Source organism: Salarias fasciatus, chromosome 2 (assembly GCF_902148845.1).
Source record: "Salarias fasciatus chromosome 2, fSalaFa1.1, whole genome shotgun sequence".
NCBI classification, from domain to species: Eukaryota; Metazoa; Chordata; class Actinopteri; order Blenniiformes; family Blenniidae; genus Salarias; species Salarias fasciatus.
Window position 1 is genome coordinate 29,134,980 of NC_043746.1, and position 16,003 is coordinate 29,150,982.

General features: G+C 51.0%; 1 protein-coding gene across 1 annotated transcript in view; it reads right to left on the minus strand.

Moving 5' to 3' along the window:
- pdgfc (platelet derived growth factor c) overlaps positions 1-15,404 on the minus strand; it is a 49,549-nt gene extending 34,145 nt beyond the window's left edge. Inside the window, exon 1 of the mRNA XM_030114853.1 lies at positions 14,689-15,404. Coding sequence (XP_029970713.1) covers positions 14,689-14,800 — 112 coding nt within the window. The 5' untranslated portion in view covers positions 14,801-15,404. The remainder of the gene's footprint in view (positions 1-14,688) is intronic.
- Between the last annotated feature and the right edge of the window lie 599 nt (positions 15,405-16,003).

Here is a 16,003-nt window from a genome sequence, read left to right on the forward strand (position 1 = left end):
GCAAGTGCGACAGCTGCGAGAGGATAAGAGGCGACTCCAGGAGGAGGTCGCGGCGCGGGCAGGAGCACAGCCGGGTCCGAGTGCCCCCAGGACAATGATGAACACTGCCCCCCCTGAACGCATCATCTACCTCCCACGAGAGAGGAAGTGCCCTATGTTTCGGGGTACTCATGGTATTGGGGTAGATGAGTGGGTGGATGAGGTACAGGCCAGTATGAGGGCAAGACACCTGGGTCCTGATGATCAGGCCAGTTTCATTTTTGATCATTTGGAGGGTGAAGCCAGGGATGAAATCAAGTACAGGCCACGTGCAGACCGTGATGACCCAGAGCGAGTTTTAACTATTTTGAAGGATCTTTATGGGTGCCCGAAGTCTTACGTGTCTCTGCAGGAGGATTTCTTTTCCAGGAGGCAGTTGGAGGGGGAATCACTGCAAGAATTTTCTCATGCCTTACACTGCTTAATGGAGAAAGTTGTGGCTAGCGCCCCAAATAGAATGACTAACTCTGACATTCTGCTGCGTGATCAGTTTGTGGAGAATGTCAAAAATTCTGATCTTCGCAGGGAACTGAAGAGGTTGGTACGCAGCGATTCTTCATTGTCCCTACTGGATGTACGCGCTGAGGCCATTAGATGGGAGCGTGAGGGCAGCCCAGTGAATAGTAAAAGTAGCTCTGTTTCGCCTTTTTGTGGTGTCCAAAGCTCTAGTGTTCAGCGTAACCGAGATGGCCCACCGAGCAGCTCCACTGCTGAACAACTTGCAGCTTTGACCATCTTGGTGCATAAGCAGCAGGAGCAACTTAACCAGCTCACTGAGGCCATTAAGGCAATGCAGGCACCCCTGGGCCCCAGGCAGAGTCGCTCGAGTAACATTATTTGTAGACGGTGTCAGCAAGCAGGCCATTATGCCCGCGAGTGTGATAATGCCCGTGTTTCATCTGGCCCTGCTAATCCCCCTCACGTTGCCAGAACTCAAGCTGTTGCTGTGGCTTCTCAGTCAACGGAAAACTAGAGCCGCCTAGTGTGCAGAGCCAAACACTAGGTGGGGAACTGGCAGGCTCTGCAGACCCTAGCCAAGCAGATGAGGCGCTGGTGGCCCGGTTAATTGCCCCTTGCCCCCAAGTGGACATTAAATTGGCAGGGGTTGAGGTTAGGTGTGTGTTAGACACAGGGTCTATGGTATCCACCATTAGAGAGAGCTTCTTCCGAAAACACTTCAGGGATAAGTTGAAGTCTTGCCACTGGTTACAACTTCGAGCTGCTAATGGTTTGGGGATACCTTATGTAGGCTATATGGAACCTGATGTTGAGGTGTTCAGCAACTTGATTCCTAGACGAGGTGTATTAGTGGTGAGGGACCCCCCAGAGCAGGCCACCCCATCTGAGGCTCCAGGGATTTTGGGTATGAACATTATTAAAGCCTGTTATGATGTTCTCTTCGCGGAGCATGGTCCTGCATTGTTTAACGTTCCTGGTGCATCCGGCGTCCCAGAGGCATGGTTGAGAGCCCTCCAGTTCTGCCAGCAGGCAGATACCAAGACCCCTAGTCCCCAGGCAGGGTTAGCAAGGCTTAGGGGAAGGAGGTCAGTGTGGGTACCTGGGGGTACTACCAAGGTGGTTGCCGTTACTTGTTCAGAACAGTTGGGGTCTTCTGGGTCGGTCTTGGTGGAGCCCCTCACCTCGGAACATGGGCTCCCAGAGGGGCTGTTGGTTTCCCCGGCACTGGTCAAGGTTATCAGGGGCACTGTTTACATCCCGGTGGTTAATGTTGGTGTTACATCAGCGGTGCTTCACCCTCGTCAACCCGTAGGGCTTCTGTCGCAAACAGAGGTTGCAGGTCTGCCACAGGGGGTTAGTGAAGTCAGGCCTAGACAGCCACGGGGAGTTGCCACAGTGAACTCTCAGGTTCAGGGGAGTAGCTCGGTGCAGGAACAAATCAGGGCTCTGGATTTGTCTGTTCTTTCAGAGGTGGAGCAGCATAAAGTGAGGGCTCTGTTGCTGAGTCATGAGCCGGTGTTTTCTGCATACGATGGTGACCTCGGCTGTACCGACCTAATCACGCATGACATTCCGCTCCTTGATGATGTCCCGGTGCGGCAGCGTTATAGGCGTATTCCTCCGTCCGAGTATGACACCGTTAAAGCCCACATTCATCAGCTGTTAGAAACCCAGGTGATAAGGGAGAGCTGTAGTCCGTATGCTTCCCCTATTGTGCTGGTGAAGAAAAAGGATGGGACTCTGCGTCTTTGTGTGGACTATCGGCAGTTAAACCGGAAGACCAGGAAGGATGCCTTTCCACTCCCTCGCATTGAGGAGTCCTTGGATGCACTATCGGGGGCAAAATGGTTTTCTACAATGGACTTGGCCAGCGGCTACAACCAGGTACCAGTGACAGAGGGTGACAAAGCGAAGACTGCTTTTTGCACCCCATTTGGCTTGTTTGAATTTAACCGAATGCCATTTGGGTTGTGCAATGCACCAGGAACCTTTCAACGGCTGATGGAGAGGATGTTCGGGGTGCAGCACTGTCAGTCGTTACTGTTATACCTGGACGACATCATTGTCTTCTCCTCCTGTGTTGATGAGCACTTAAGCCGCTTGGACTCTGTTTTGAATCGCCTGCAGCAGGAAGGACTGAAAGTTAAGCTGCAGAAGTGTTTTTTCTTTCAGAAGCAGGTTCGGTACTTGGGCCATTTTATCTCCCAGGAGGGAGTTTCCACAGATCCAAGCAAGATCTCTGCTGTTGCTGACTGGCCGCATCCAACCAACGTTTCGGAGCTCAGATCTTTCCTTGGTTTCGCCAGCTACTACCGACGTTTTGTGGAGGGTTTTGCAACGCTGGCTGCTCCCCTGTATCGGTTGGTTTCTGAATCAGCTGGAACAAAGAAACGGAGGGGACAAGGCCAGGGTTTGGAGGCTGGCTGGACCAAGGGTTGTGAGGAAAGTTTCCAGAAGTTGAAGTCCTGCCTGGTAAGCGCCCCCACCTTGGCATTTGCTGACTTTTCTCTCCCCTTCATCCTTGAGGTCGATGCCAGCCATATGGGTCTAGGTGCGGTGCTGTCACAGGAGCAGGATGGCAAAGTGAGACCTGTCGCCTATGCCAGCCGAAGTTTGCACCCAGCCGAGAGGAACTATAGCTCCATGAAATTGGAATTCCTGGCCATGAAGTGGGCGATTACAGAGAAGTTCAGGGAATATCTGTGGGGCCAGACATGTGTAGTTTGGACAGATAACAATCCCTTGAGCCACCTAGAGACTGCCAAGTTGGGTGCCACGGAGCAGCGATGGGTTGCTGAGTTGTCTGCTTTCAACTACAGTGTCCGCTATCGTCCAGGCCGCATCAACAAGAATGCAGATGCCCTTTCCAGGCAGGCCATGGTTGACACCCCCGACAGGCTCGGGTGGGTCCTCCCGGGTACAGCGGTGCCTGACGTCCTGCGGAAGTGGACAAAGCGGGGGAAGCAGCAGGTTGCAGTGCAGTCTGAAGTGACCGTCCTTCCCTCTCGTACCCCAGCAGATCTGCAGGTTCTTCAGCAGTCAGACCCCACCATTGGAGCCTTCCTCCACTTCTGGCGCCAGCGGAGGGAGCCCAGCCAGTCCGAGAAGCAGGAACTGAGCCCTCAGGTGCGGGGGCTGGTCCGTCAGTGGGGTCGAATTGTGGAGGCTGGAGGTCTCCTGTATCGTCGGCTGTTTCGTCCGGATGGTGGGGAGGAGGTTCATCAGCTTCTTCTGCCGGAGAGCCTCAAAGAGGAAGTGTTGATGCAGCTTCATCAGAACCACGGGCATCAAGGCATTGAGCGGACCACCGAGTTGGTGAGGCAGAGGTGCTACTGGCCGGGGATGGGCCACGAGGTGAAGGAGTGGTGTCAGCGTTGTGAGCGGTGTGCCCTTGCTAAATGCACACAGCCGAGGGTCAGAGCACCCATGGGTCATCTACTAGCTGCTAAACCCAACCAAGTGCTGGCCATTGACTTCACTCTACTGGAGCCATCCCGAGATGGAAAAGAGCTTGTGCTGGTGATGACCGATGTCTTTTCCAAGTTCACTCAGGCGATACCAACTCGAGACCAGAGGGCAGCGACGGTGGGGGACGTTCTGGTGAAGGAATGGTTTTACCGTTACGGAGTTCCAGCCCGCATTCACTCTGACCAGGGGAGGAATTTTGAGAGTGCCTTGGTTGAGCAGCTGTGTGCGTTGTACGGAGTGAAGAAGACCCGAACTACACCCTATCATCCACAGGGAAACGGCCAGTGCGAAAGGTTTAACCGAACGTTGCATAACCTTTTGCGCACTCTCCCTCCAGATCAGAAGTGCCACTGGCCCAAGCATCTCCCCCAGCTGGTCTTCAACTACAACTGTACTGCTCACCAGTCGACGGGTGAGTCCCCACATTTCCTCATGTTTGGCCAGGAGCCTAACTTACCGGTGGACTTCCTGCTTGGTCATCTTCCTGAGCCCTCTGAGGGAAGAGTGTGCGACTGGGTGGTGGAGCATCGCCAGCGGTTGGACGTGGCATTCGGGACTGCCAAGGACCAGATGCGGGCAGCAGCCAAGCGGCGAAAGGAGAGACACGACCAAAGGGTGTTGGATCAGCCATTGACAGCAGGCCAAAGGGTGTATCTGCGGGACCATACAGCTCGTGGCCGTAGCAAGATCCATGACGCTTGGGGGTCCACCGTCTTTGAGGTGGTGAAGCCGCCGGAGCCAGGCGGGGTGGTGTATTCGGTCGCCCCAGTTCAGGACCGGTCTCGGGTGAAGCAGGTGCACCGGACAATGTTGAAGCCGGCCCTGCCTTGTTCACCTGTGCAGATGCGGTCCAAGTTCCTGCGGTCACCGGAAGTGGCATCAAGGTCGCAAAGTGAGGAGGAGGATGATGTGGACGATGGAGTATGGGTGGTGTTACCGGCTCCCACAGGTGATCAGTCCACCCCAGCTCACTCAGCACCCGCACGACAAGCGCTCCTGGAGCAGCAGCCTGAGGTGGGGACAGCCACATCCCGCCCTCACACCCTGAGGGACCCTTGTGCTAACCCAGTTGTGCCACGCAGAACGACCAGGACAACAGCAGGGCAGCATTCAAATGTGCATCGTCTTCCACGGTCAGTGCTGGGGGAAGCATGTCGGGCTACGGCCTCCCAGGTAATGGGGTCTGGCAGTTTGGATGAAGGCATTTTTCGCCCCTGGACTTAGTATTATTTTATCAGCGGGCCGCTGATAAAACTTGGGGGGGGTGAGTGTAACCGGCTGGTTAGTGGTGATGCCTCACAGCTGTGGCAGGAACCAACGACCAGCTGGGTTGTGTTGGGGGAGGGAATAAATTCGGCGAGCGCACGCTTCCTCCCCCTTGGCACTTCTCTGTGGGAGCAGGTATGTGGCACAGGCTCTGGCTCTGGCTCGGCGTTGGCATATATTAATATTTTCTATTTTGTTTCTTTTTAGGTTCCAGTGTGCGGGTCGGGGCAGCCGAGTTGCCTCTGTTGCCTTGTTTTGTCTTGTTTTATTTTGTTTTTCTTTTTTTGTTTATTGCCCTTTTTTTCCTTTCTTCTGTTTCTTTCGACTCTGCCCAGCTGGGTCAGTGCGTTAGCTGGTTGGACTGTTAGGTTGATTTAATTTGGTCTTGGTTGTCTTCTTGGTGTGATTCATTGTAGGAAACACCAGGCAAGGCTCAGGAACAGACCTGGGGGGTGTGCGTTGCTCAGCCGCGTTTTAATCAAGTTGTGTGTCGTTGTTTCTCACCATATTTATCTTTAAGGTGGCGAATATTGTCTGGTCCTGTGTCCACTGGAGTAATAATAAAGTATGTATTTTTTACCCTCTACATAACTGCCTCGACTTCCATTTCTGAGCTGTTCTGCATTTCTCTCGGTTACAAAAGGACACAAAACCTGATGAAAGTGTTGCGTTTTCACTGGAAAACTGCAGCAGAACCGGTGTATCGTTCCTAAACAGGAACCCACCACATGCTCCAGCTGACATTCATTAATACGTCATTAAAATCAAGCCAATTAGACTTCTGCAACTATCGCATTGTTTTTTGAATAAAAGCTCTTTTTCATTTGAATTTGTCTTTATTCAATAAGTTTTTCCCCTCAAATGTTTTGAATTCCTTCCTGCAATCCGGTGCACTGCGAGAAAAAACATCTCACCTGCAGCTTCTTCGCCAGTTCTGATTATATTTGCATTCATTAAAAATAATTGTGCGCAAGAACGTAACAACACATCTTCCATCATCCCTGGACTGATTTGTGTGTCTTCCTCGGCTTTCGCAGCACAATTACTGAACAGAGCAGCCAGACAGGAAGATTTATCTCCAAGAAAAAAATGTTTTCCAGCGCGGGAGAACAATCATCTAGCAGCGAGAAAGTGAGCAAGCGCTAATTTCATTTCAATAAATGGAGACGGCTGCAGGTAATGCTCCAGGAGCGCGACGCGCCGACGTGCACGAGGCCCGAAAACTGACGCCGGGCCGGAGAAACGGATCCCCCCTCATGGGGATACGAGTGTGAGCAAATCCAGCACCGACCCCAAAACCCGTCTGCGCTTTGGGAAAAGCCACACATTCTGAAAATAGTGGGTGTGATTGAGTTACCGGCGCGGTGCGCCAGTGGCACGGTATCACGTCTCGCCATGTGCCGGGTGACATAATCCCAGCAGCCGGATCGCTGGGACAGCTGTGTTTTTATTTTACGCCCTCCATGCAGGCCAGCCGGGAGATTTCACGTCTCCGTTTAATAGCTCCCGGTTCTTTTCTCACTCTCCTCCAATGGCACAGAAAGAAGACGCAGCGCCGGTTTGATTCCCGGCAACACGCATGGCTCATGGGTCCGGACTGGAAGTATTTTACCTAATGGGAACGGAGAGCGGGAGGAAAGTCTCCGGATCGACATGTGAAGGATGAATATGAATGAATAGATGAGCTGCAGGGATGGGGACACACACACACACACACACACAGACACACACACAGACACACACACACACACACACACACACACAGACACACACACACACACACACACTGTCCCAGTCAGAACTTCATTATTTAAGTGCTGCATTGAAGAAAATGATCTTCTAAGTGCATTCTGGGGAACTTTTTATGGGTCCATGCAGCTTTTTCCTCTTTAAATATAAACAGAAGTTCATGAAACACAACAGTCTGAAAAGATCTTTACTTAAACAAAAACCAAAATAACACCAGCTCTGGTGTCTGCTCAAGTACAAAGGTAAGATGTTATTCATGAATAATCCTCTTTGGAGGCTCCTTGGGTCTTGTTTTGAGCTTTGTCGTGTTAGAAAGTATTTCCATGTATGCAGATGATCACCGTTGTTACTTCAATTCAGTTTAATCCTCAGCAATGACACAGAACAACTTGTGTCGTTATGTTTGAGGAGGAAAATTAATCATTCTCTAAACAAAATACCTAAACTACTGTCTGGCAGTCAGCAGCACTGGACAAAACTGGAAACAACTGGAACGTCTTCCTACAGAGACCTACCGCTCTGTTGTTACCTGCAGCCAGCAGAGTGGAACTCTCTTTACTGCTTCCTGTAAGTGACTGTTCAGACCTATAAAGGCCGTTTGCAGAGCTCTCAGTCAACTAAAGCATCTCCTGCATTAGATTTTACGTGCTCTGTAATGCAGCGCAGTCAGTAAACTGCCGTAGCTATCGACCCGCCGTCTTCATCCTCATATTGACTGCAGGAGTGTGGATGTTCTGCGCCGTGCGCACTCCGAGCCGTTCATGCATCGGTGGGCCTCGTCGCAGTTTTCTAAAATTAGCGTGGCTAATGACGATGCTTGATGAGCGTGAAATGTTCCGCAGCCTCAGATGAATCCGGGGGCTCGGTTTCACACATGATGAGGACTTTTCCTGAATTCATACCGAGCAGGAAAGTGGAGCCGGCGCTCCCGTCCCGGTGAAAAGCCTGCATGTAGGAGCTCCCAGTGCAGAATCACACCCTGACCGACAGCAGGTCGCTGGTCCCACGCTCCATATGCTCAGGGAGAACATGCAAACTTCAGAGTCTTCAACTGACAGCTGCAGAAAGTCTTCAGATCATTCTGACTTAAGACTCAGACTTAATAAACATTCAATATAGGAATGCTTTAAAAATTATTATTATTTTTTTTAAATCTTGTGCTTTATGTGCTTTTTTTAACAGTCATACATGTTTGTATTCCATACAGAAGAACCTATGAAGAACTGGTCTAAAATCCAGTGAAATGTCCTCTAAGCTTCTCCAGCTGCTGCATTCTGGGTGTTTTCCAAACTCCCGCTGACAGTGTGGCTTTGAGGCTAGCCTGACAGCTTCCAGCTAGCTAGCTTTCATGGCAGCATCACCAGCATCCCAGCTACTTTTGAAGTTTACTTGGTTGTTTTGGAGATTGGATTTCAGCGTCACGCAGTCCTGTTTAGGCCCGTGGGCCTTATGTTTGACACCCTCGTTCTAAATGAATTTGTCCATTAATCTTGGTCATTATGTTGATTTCTTTTCTCTGTTTATTTCTCTATTAATCACTTCTATTAATCCATACAAAGAAAGAAGCCAGAGTCAAAATGAAGAAACCTTCACCCAAAGCTCGGCTTGGCTCTGATTCCGATAACGACCAGAGTCCCAGCGAGTTATGAAAGATCAGCGAGTCAGTCTGGGACGGGACGACGGAGCTCGAACACCTGAGACGTCCTGAGGAAAGCATCCTGTCCGCCAAAATGTCGAAACAATCAAACAACCGCAAAATATGTGCACAAGTTCCTGCGAGGAGCTGGGCCGCTCACCCAGCAGTCATTCCGTCTTCTAGCTTCTTGCACGCCTCGTTTTGTATGTAATTACATGCTAAATGAGGAGCTGTTCCGATCAGAATGAGCCGGGAGGAAATGAGAGACGCCGGAGCAGCTGTGAGCGTCTGGCCCGGGTCGGCCTCGCCGTCACTCCGCTGCGAGGCGATGCCCGCAAAACCCGGAAAACTGAGGAGCGGGCTCATTGCAGGCCACGGTCTGCAGACACGCCCACCGGAGACGGCTACCAGGGTCAGCCGGTCTGGGTCCAGCTGGGATTCCAGGAGCCGTCGGAAAACCAATCCTTCAGAGCAGAGCGGCGTCGGGGACGACCACGGCGTTGTTCTTTTCAGAGGAGCGTTCTCGCCCGCCTGTCCGGACACGCTCACTTTTTAGGGGAAAGACACAAAATTATGCAACTCAAATCCAACCTTTGGTTATTAGGGAAGGTTTAAAGCGATGTTTCAAAACAGAAGGGGGAGGAGCTTCAGAGGGTAAAGTCAGGGTCACACACCTCACCGGAAACTGATCCAGAAAACGGATCTTTTCACTCGACAGCATGTGAAATGAAAACGCACCAACTTGGTGTTTCGTGTTTATACAGCAACAGGAGAAACACTCTGAAGTCTCGGGCTCTTAAAGCTGCTCTATTCTCAGCAGTCAGTCAGGAAACAATCAGCGCAGCGAGAAGGAAACAGAGCGAGCCGAGAGGCGAGGACGCTAACTCACGCTGACTGATCGGTATTTGCCTTGACAGGTAAAAGTGACTGAAGGCGGAGGCGCTCCGCCCTTCAGCAGCAGCAGCCAGGGTTTCCATCAGCAGTGACAGTGTCTCCAGAAAGACGCCTCCATCTCTGGATTCATATCCTCTGCTGCCTCCTCAGAGACTCACACTCCACTCCTAATTGCCGCTTCTGTCTGATTTGGTGGTTTTGTTGTGCCTGTGGCTGCAGCCCGCCGTCCTGGAGCTGCTCCAGTCATTGTGCCCCGGCAGCCGATAACATTCACAGTCAAGTCCTTCCTCTGAGGAAGCCAAATTGCCTTTTGGATTTCTGCAATTTTGTTCCACTGATAAGGACAGAAACACCAAGGAAGTCTTATTTGTATTTATTTTTGCACCATAACCACATTTTATAAAGTCAGTGTATAATCACGTCCCTCAGAAAAAGCACTGGATGATGAAGCAGAGCGACGGTGCCAGGCCGATGGTGCAACCCGCCCCGAGTCCTTATCAGAAAACCGGTAATGTTCCAGAAAGAGGCCTTTATCTTTCTTTATTTGAGGGCGGCGGGCCGAGCAGGGCGAGGAGACCGCTCCACGTCCAGATAAGCAGGCGGAGGAAACACGTCGTGGCATCAGAGATCTTACTCAAACACACATTTGATTCAGGCTTGTGTTTGCTTTCTCAGGAACACCTGCGAGCTACCGGCGCACCGGCTGAACCGCCGACACCGGCCACCGGCCCCGTTTGCTCCGGGGAGCGCCGGGCTGCCAGGGCGAGGGCGTGGCGCTGTCACTCCTCCAGAAACTGAAGCACGTTTCACTGGTTACTGAAGCGTAAATGGAACTAAATGGCTGCTCTCTCATGAGGCATGCAGATGGAAATGCTCTGTAATGGTTGCAGTGAAGACCCTCTCCGGTCCCTCGTCCCCCTGAGCCGCTGCCACCGGGCGCTGCCACTCCGCCTGCCAAACACAGCACTCCGGGGTGAAACGGCGCTGACGGGGGAAACACACACACTTTGATGCCGGGTCTCCCCCGTCTGCTGAGGGGAAACTCTCTTCCTGCGAGGACACAGAGCTACTTGTGTTCGGCTATCGTGGAAAAATCTCCGTGGTGCAGATTAAGGGATTTTCCTCTTTTTTTTTTCCTTCTTCACTCACTGTAAATGTTTACATGGGAACTGATATGTTTAATGCTGCTTAGGACGGAGCCAGATTGGAAAATACCTTCCCGGAGAACAAATGTTTCCTGACAAACTTTAACCCACGTGTGGCTTTCATCAGACAATTGGAATCTGCTCTCAGGTAATTGCTGCCCTCCTGGCTTCCCGCCGGGTTCACTGAACTTTCGAGCCATCCATTTTCTTTGATGGTTCTAATTCGGTCGGGCATACCGGCTGCCGCAGCGCCGCTCGCTGCAATGATTAACTGCATAGAGCCGCATTCATTCATCCGAGCGCGTCCATTAAAGCGCAGATTCCTCTAAGTGGAAACAAGCTTTTCCCAGGGAAGCCGGCCGGGGAAACATCTGACCTGTATTAAAGAATGAATGGAGATTCCAAGTTTGGCTGGTTTGGTTTCATTGGTTTAGGAGCCGTATCATAATTTCAAATTGAAACACAGAGCTAAGCACTATGGAAACCACTTAAAATAACAGAGTGGAAACGTGAAAACCAGCCGGCCACATGGGAAACAGAGACTTGAGCCTATATGAAGCTCAGATTTGGTCACAGTGAGCCGGAAAAGAAACACTTCTGAACTCACTTCCATCTAGTATTTACAGAGACTTAACGGGACACAAATGATCACCAGAATGCAACATGACGGCGGTCAAAGCCACTGAAAACAACACTTTCTGAGAAACACTACAACTCCGTCTCCGTGGAAACGGGAGAGAATCACAAATGGACATTGTGTTCAAAACGCAAAAACGACCCATTTTCACTTAACAAAAGCTAAAATCTTTACTGATCTTTTATGAAACAAGCTTCCAGGCGCGTACAAACGAAGGCCCTTTGGCCGGCGACTAAAATAACTCGGCCCGCTTTACGAGCCCGTTAAGTGTGCCATTAACAGCTCCTCCCCGGTGTCTGTGAATGAGTCGAGCACTTCTCGTTACGCCCCAAACACTCAAACGCTCCGCAACAGGACCACCCATTCACTGCCCTGCCGCTCAAATCCCCTCGGCAAACATCTTATTTGTGTACATCATAATCTCATGAATGCACAAAGCCTCTCTGTGCCTCACCTCTGCATACGTGGTGCTCTGCACATGCTCCTCATGGGCCCGTGACCCTCACGACCCCGGCTCCCCCCCTAATCTCATAATCTCCAGCGGAACAGCAGCCTGTGTGATCGTTGGCAGGCCCGCCGAGGTGCATACCTTCCTCCCGCGGCGCTCCGAGGGGGGGATATGTGAGAACATCGCAGGTAATCCCTGTCTTCCACAAATATCTGACGCTCAGCTCCTCTCTCGGTTCGTGCTTACGGGTGGGCTCGGCCGGGATGAAAACGAGGAGACAAACCGCTGGAATGAGTGAGGTGATGTGAGGAGGCGTCTGCGGAGATGACCTGACTGATGAGGAAGCTGGAGCGCGGCTGCAAACCCAGGCTGCTGCCAGCAAATCACAGTCTGCTCTGAAAAGTCAGGGCAAACATCAGGAGAGCAGCCAGAAGCCTGACGAAACCGCCTTAAGAAACAATGTGTCATTAGATAAAGCAATAAGCCTGAAGACGAGGCAGAGTGGAAGGAAAACAGTCCTGATTGAACTCTGAAGAGGTTTAGAACTTTATACCTGTATTCTGTCACACACGTCCATGTCCAGCTGCTCCGTCTGCAGGACGGCGATGTTCACAGTCACTGGAAATGCAACTTTTTTACAACATTCCAACTCCGTCTCCATGGAAACGGGGGGAAACACAATGCTGCTCCTGCACATGTGCATGTTCATGTTTATACCGTACTGTTCTCTGCAGCATGTGTGTGTGTGTGTGTGTGTGTGAGTGAACCTCACACTCGTCTTTGCACTGGAGCAGGAAGCAGGAATCCACACAGGGAGAACATGCAAACTCACACAGAAAAGAGCCCCGAGACTGGAATCAAACCACAGAGCCAGGAGAGCTAACCACTGCACCACAGAGCAGCCCTCTAACAACAACAAATACTGCTGAATAAATATATTTTACCCTCTAATTTCCCTTTCCGCTGAAACCTGACGCCGTCTGTGTCACATGACCGGCGCCAGTCCTTCCTCAGTTTGAACATGGGAGTGTGTGTTCTTCATGTGTGCATGTGTGACACATGCATGCTCTCAGGATGGAATCCAAAAAGGTTTTCTCAACAAAACAAAAACAAAAAAAAAGGCAGTGAAAGTGATAATGGATCTTTTACAGTTGCAGCCTGGCGATAAACGGCGCCGTGTGGGTCGGAGCGGCTTGTAAAAACACCGCCGGTGTAAACAGGCTGTAATGCGTCGTGAATAGTGGTGTAAATTAGGACTGTTAAGCCTCTGACCGGCCAGCATGACTAAATGAGCTTAAAACTTGAAGCACAATCCCACAGAAAGAGGAGTGTTTCCACGCAGCAGCAGGACAGCGGTCCACAGGGAAGCCTGATGCATTTTCTTTCAACCCTGTTTGAAATTTCCAAAGTGTACACAACATTTTTGCAGCATGACTGAAGACATGACTCTTTTATTTTTTTTTCTCCCTTAATAACCATGAAACCTTATAGCCATGTGGCGAGCACATGCAATCGCATGTGAAACAGGCCGAGCGGTGGAAGCAGGAAACATTCCCTTCATTTATGACCACAACACACACAATTTACATTTCAGAGGTCATGCCCATTCCACCCTGAGACGGCCGTCTGCAGCATTAGAGCCTGTTCACATGGGAAGGGTTAGTGTTAGGGAGATTCTCCTGGACTTGTTGGCTTTAGAGTTTCAGAAAACGTCGTGGTGTAAACGGGATGCTGTGGTGACCGCCAGTTCCTCCCTCTGATCTCTCATGGAGGCATCAGCAGCCTCGTGCCAGGTCTATAGGACTGAGAGCTGTAACTCTCCAGACAACAAGGACCACTAAACAAGCCAGAAGCCCCCCCCCCCTCCATCCGATCGATATCAAATTGTCTCAAAGAGCTTCGGCAACCAAGTGCGGCAGAACGGTGAGCGCTCTCACCGCCGCCAGGAGGTTACAGCTTCACCCTCAGCAGAGTGACCTCCACACACACACACACACTCACTCACACACCCCTTGTTGTTTTCCTTTCTCAGCCGCCCTGATTAAACCTGGAGATCCCGGCGGGAGGCTCTGATTTCCCGACCCGGGCTGTTACAGTCCTCACACAGCGCCGGCCGAACCCACCGAATGAATGAGCTCTGAGCATCTGCTGGGTTCAGCGCTCTGCCTTCACCGAAAGCAGTGCTGCTGAAATCACTCTGATTTTACTAATACACACTTAGAATATAAGATCACATGACTTAGGGACCAAAAGTGGATGAATGGCCACTTTAAGGGTCTTCCTGACATATTAAAGAGCTGAGAAGATAAAGTGAGTATAAAATCTATCAGGCATTAGGAGCCGTTTGATGATTCAGTCTCAGAGGCTAAACTGCAGTGAATTGATTAAATGACATATAAGGATGGATCTCTTCTGGCAAGCCGTCCCTGTGGCCCACATTCCTGCCGCCTCTCTGTCCTGTTGTTATTGTTACAGGCTGTGAGAAGCTAATCATGTCTTAGAGAAATGCTGGATAAACACAACCACAGCAGGATGAATCCTGCAGAGCCCGACCTGTACCTGGACTCATCACACACTGTGAAACCTCTATTAGGCAGCATGACACACATCCTTCAGGGTGTCATTATCAATCTCATGAATGAGCAGGTAATTCAGAGAGTTTCAAAAGCTGCATTTAGGACTCAGTTCAGAGGCCGAGCTGCTGAATGAATGGAGCCTCTTTCAGAAAGCCTTCCCCCTCCGGGACGCGGGCTTTCAGGAGGGTTTCCCCTCTGAAACGTGCAGGGGGGGAAGCTTTAAAGGCAAAAGGTAAACCTGCACTTCCTACCCGGAGACCGTTTGAACTGTGTGAAACGCTCTCATTCATCGCGCGATTCGAGTTTTAGAAATAAATGAGCGTTTTGTGCGCGCGGAGCAGGAAAGTCTGCGCGCGCTGTTTCGCACTCACCGTTTTGCTCCTTTATACTTGGAAGGTGGAATTTGCTGACATGGCTTGATTCGGCGTCCGAGCCGTCGTGTTGGAGAAGCGATGCAAGGATGAGTAGTAATGGAAGGATCATTTGGATGAGTGGTGGGAGGCGAGCGCCAGGCGCTGGAGACGGGATGGTCGGGATCACCACGCACACGCGTCGTTCACGGGATACCAGGGCTGCTTGGGGCACATCTGGAGTAAAATCCACAAAATCATCAGTCCTTCCGAGAAAAAAAGTTAAATCTTAACTCGATGAATCAGGGGGGGGAAAAATCCTCCTCGGAGCTCCGCCGCTGCGTAATCCCGGCGCGCACCTGTTGGTTCAGCGGAAAGTTGGACACTGAACTTGAACAAAGTTTGGTTTTGTGCAGTTATAATCCTCGGATTGGCTGTGAAATCGTCCCCCGTGCACGCATATCGTCTACGGTCCGAGATCATTAGAAGTGCTCAGATGCATTTTGGCCGAAGCTGCGTTTTTTCACCGCGCAGATCTTTACGCATTACTGCAAACGGAGGCACAGAGAGAGACAGAGCGCGCGAGAAAGAGAGAGAGAGAGGGAGAGAGAGAGAGAGAGAGAGAGAGGGTCCAGCAACCTGATCCAGTCCGGAGGCACAAGCCGAGACGAGGTGTGTTGTCTGGCGCGGTGCTGGAGTCATAACTCGCAGACTGAGATAAAATATCGCTGCGCTGCGCGGCCGGCGCGGCTTTTTGGAGAGAGTGGCAACTGACGGCACAACAGGTGCGACACATAAAGTACGAGCTCCCGGCAGAGGGAACTCCCCGGGATGTTAACTGTTCCGCTGCTGCCTGCCCCAGTGAGCCGCTCCAGCCAATCCGCGGCTCCGGCGCCTCACTTTTTCCTCCCACTTCTCAGAGGTTCTGAGGAAAAATGTTTTGAACGCGCACAGGAGCAGTTCACGAGTTTATTAGTGATTTGAAAAGCAGAAAAGATGTAGCCTGAAATATTGATTTGAGAGGTCATGGTTTCCAGATCTCCTCCAGGATCTTCATTATCACCAGCAGTACTTAGGAGAACACATTAGAAGTTGTGTAAAAGGGATCAACTCACTTCAAAATATCATGTTTACTCTTCATCCATCCACAAACACAGATTTGAATTGAGGATTATTAGATTATCTCAGGGTTATTTGAGTGCTGAGCTCAGGTTTGGGGGACCCTGGTTCGACTCCTGGTTCTAGAAGGGAGCAGTGTGCAGCAGATTTCTCTGACTGCTGTGTGAAACGCAGCCCCTCCCACTGTCGCTGCTCATGGTTCACTCTGTATTCCTCT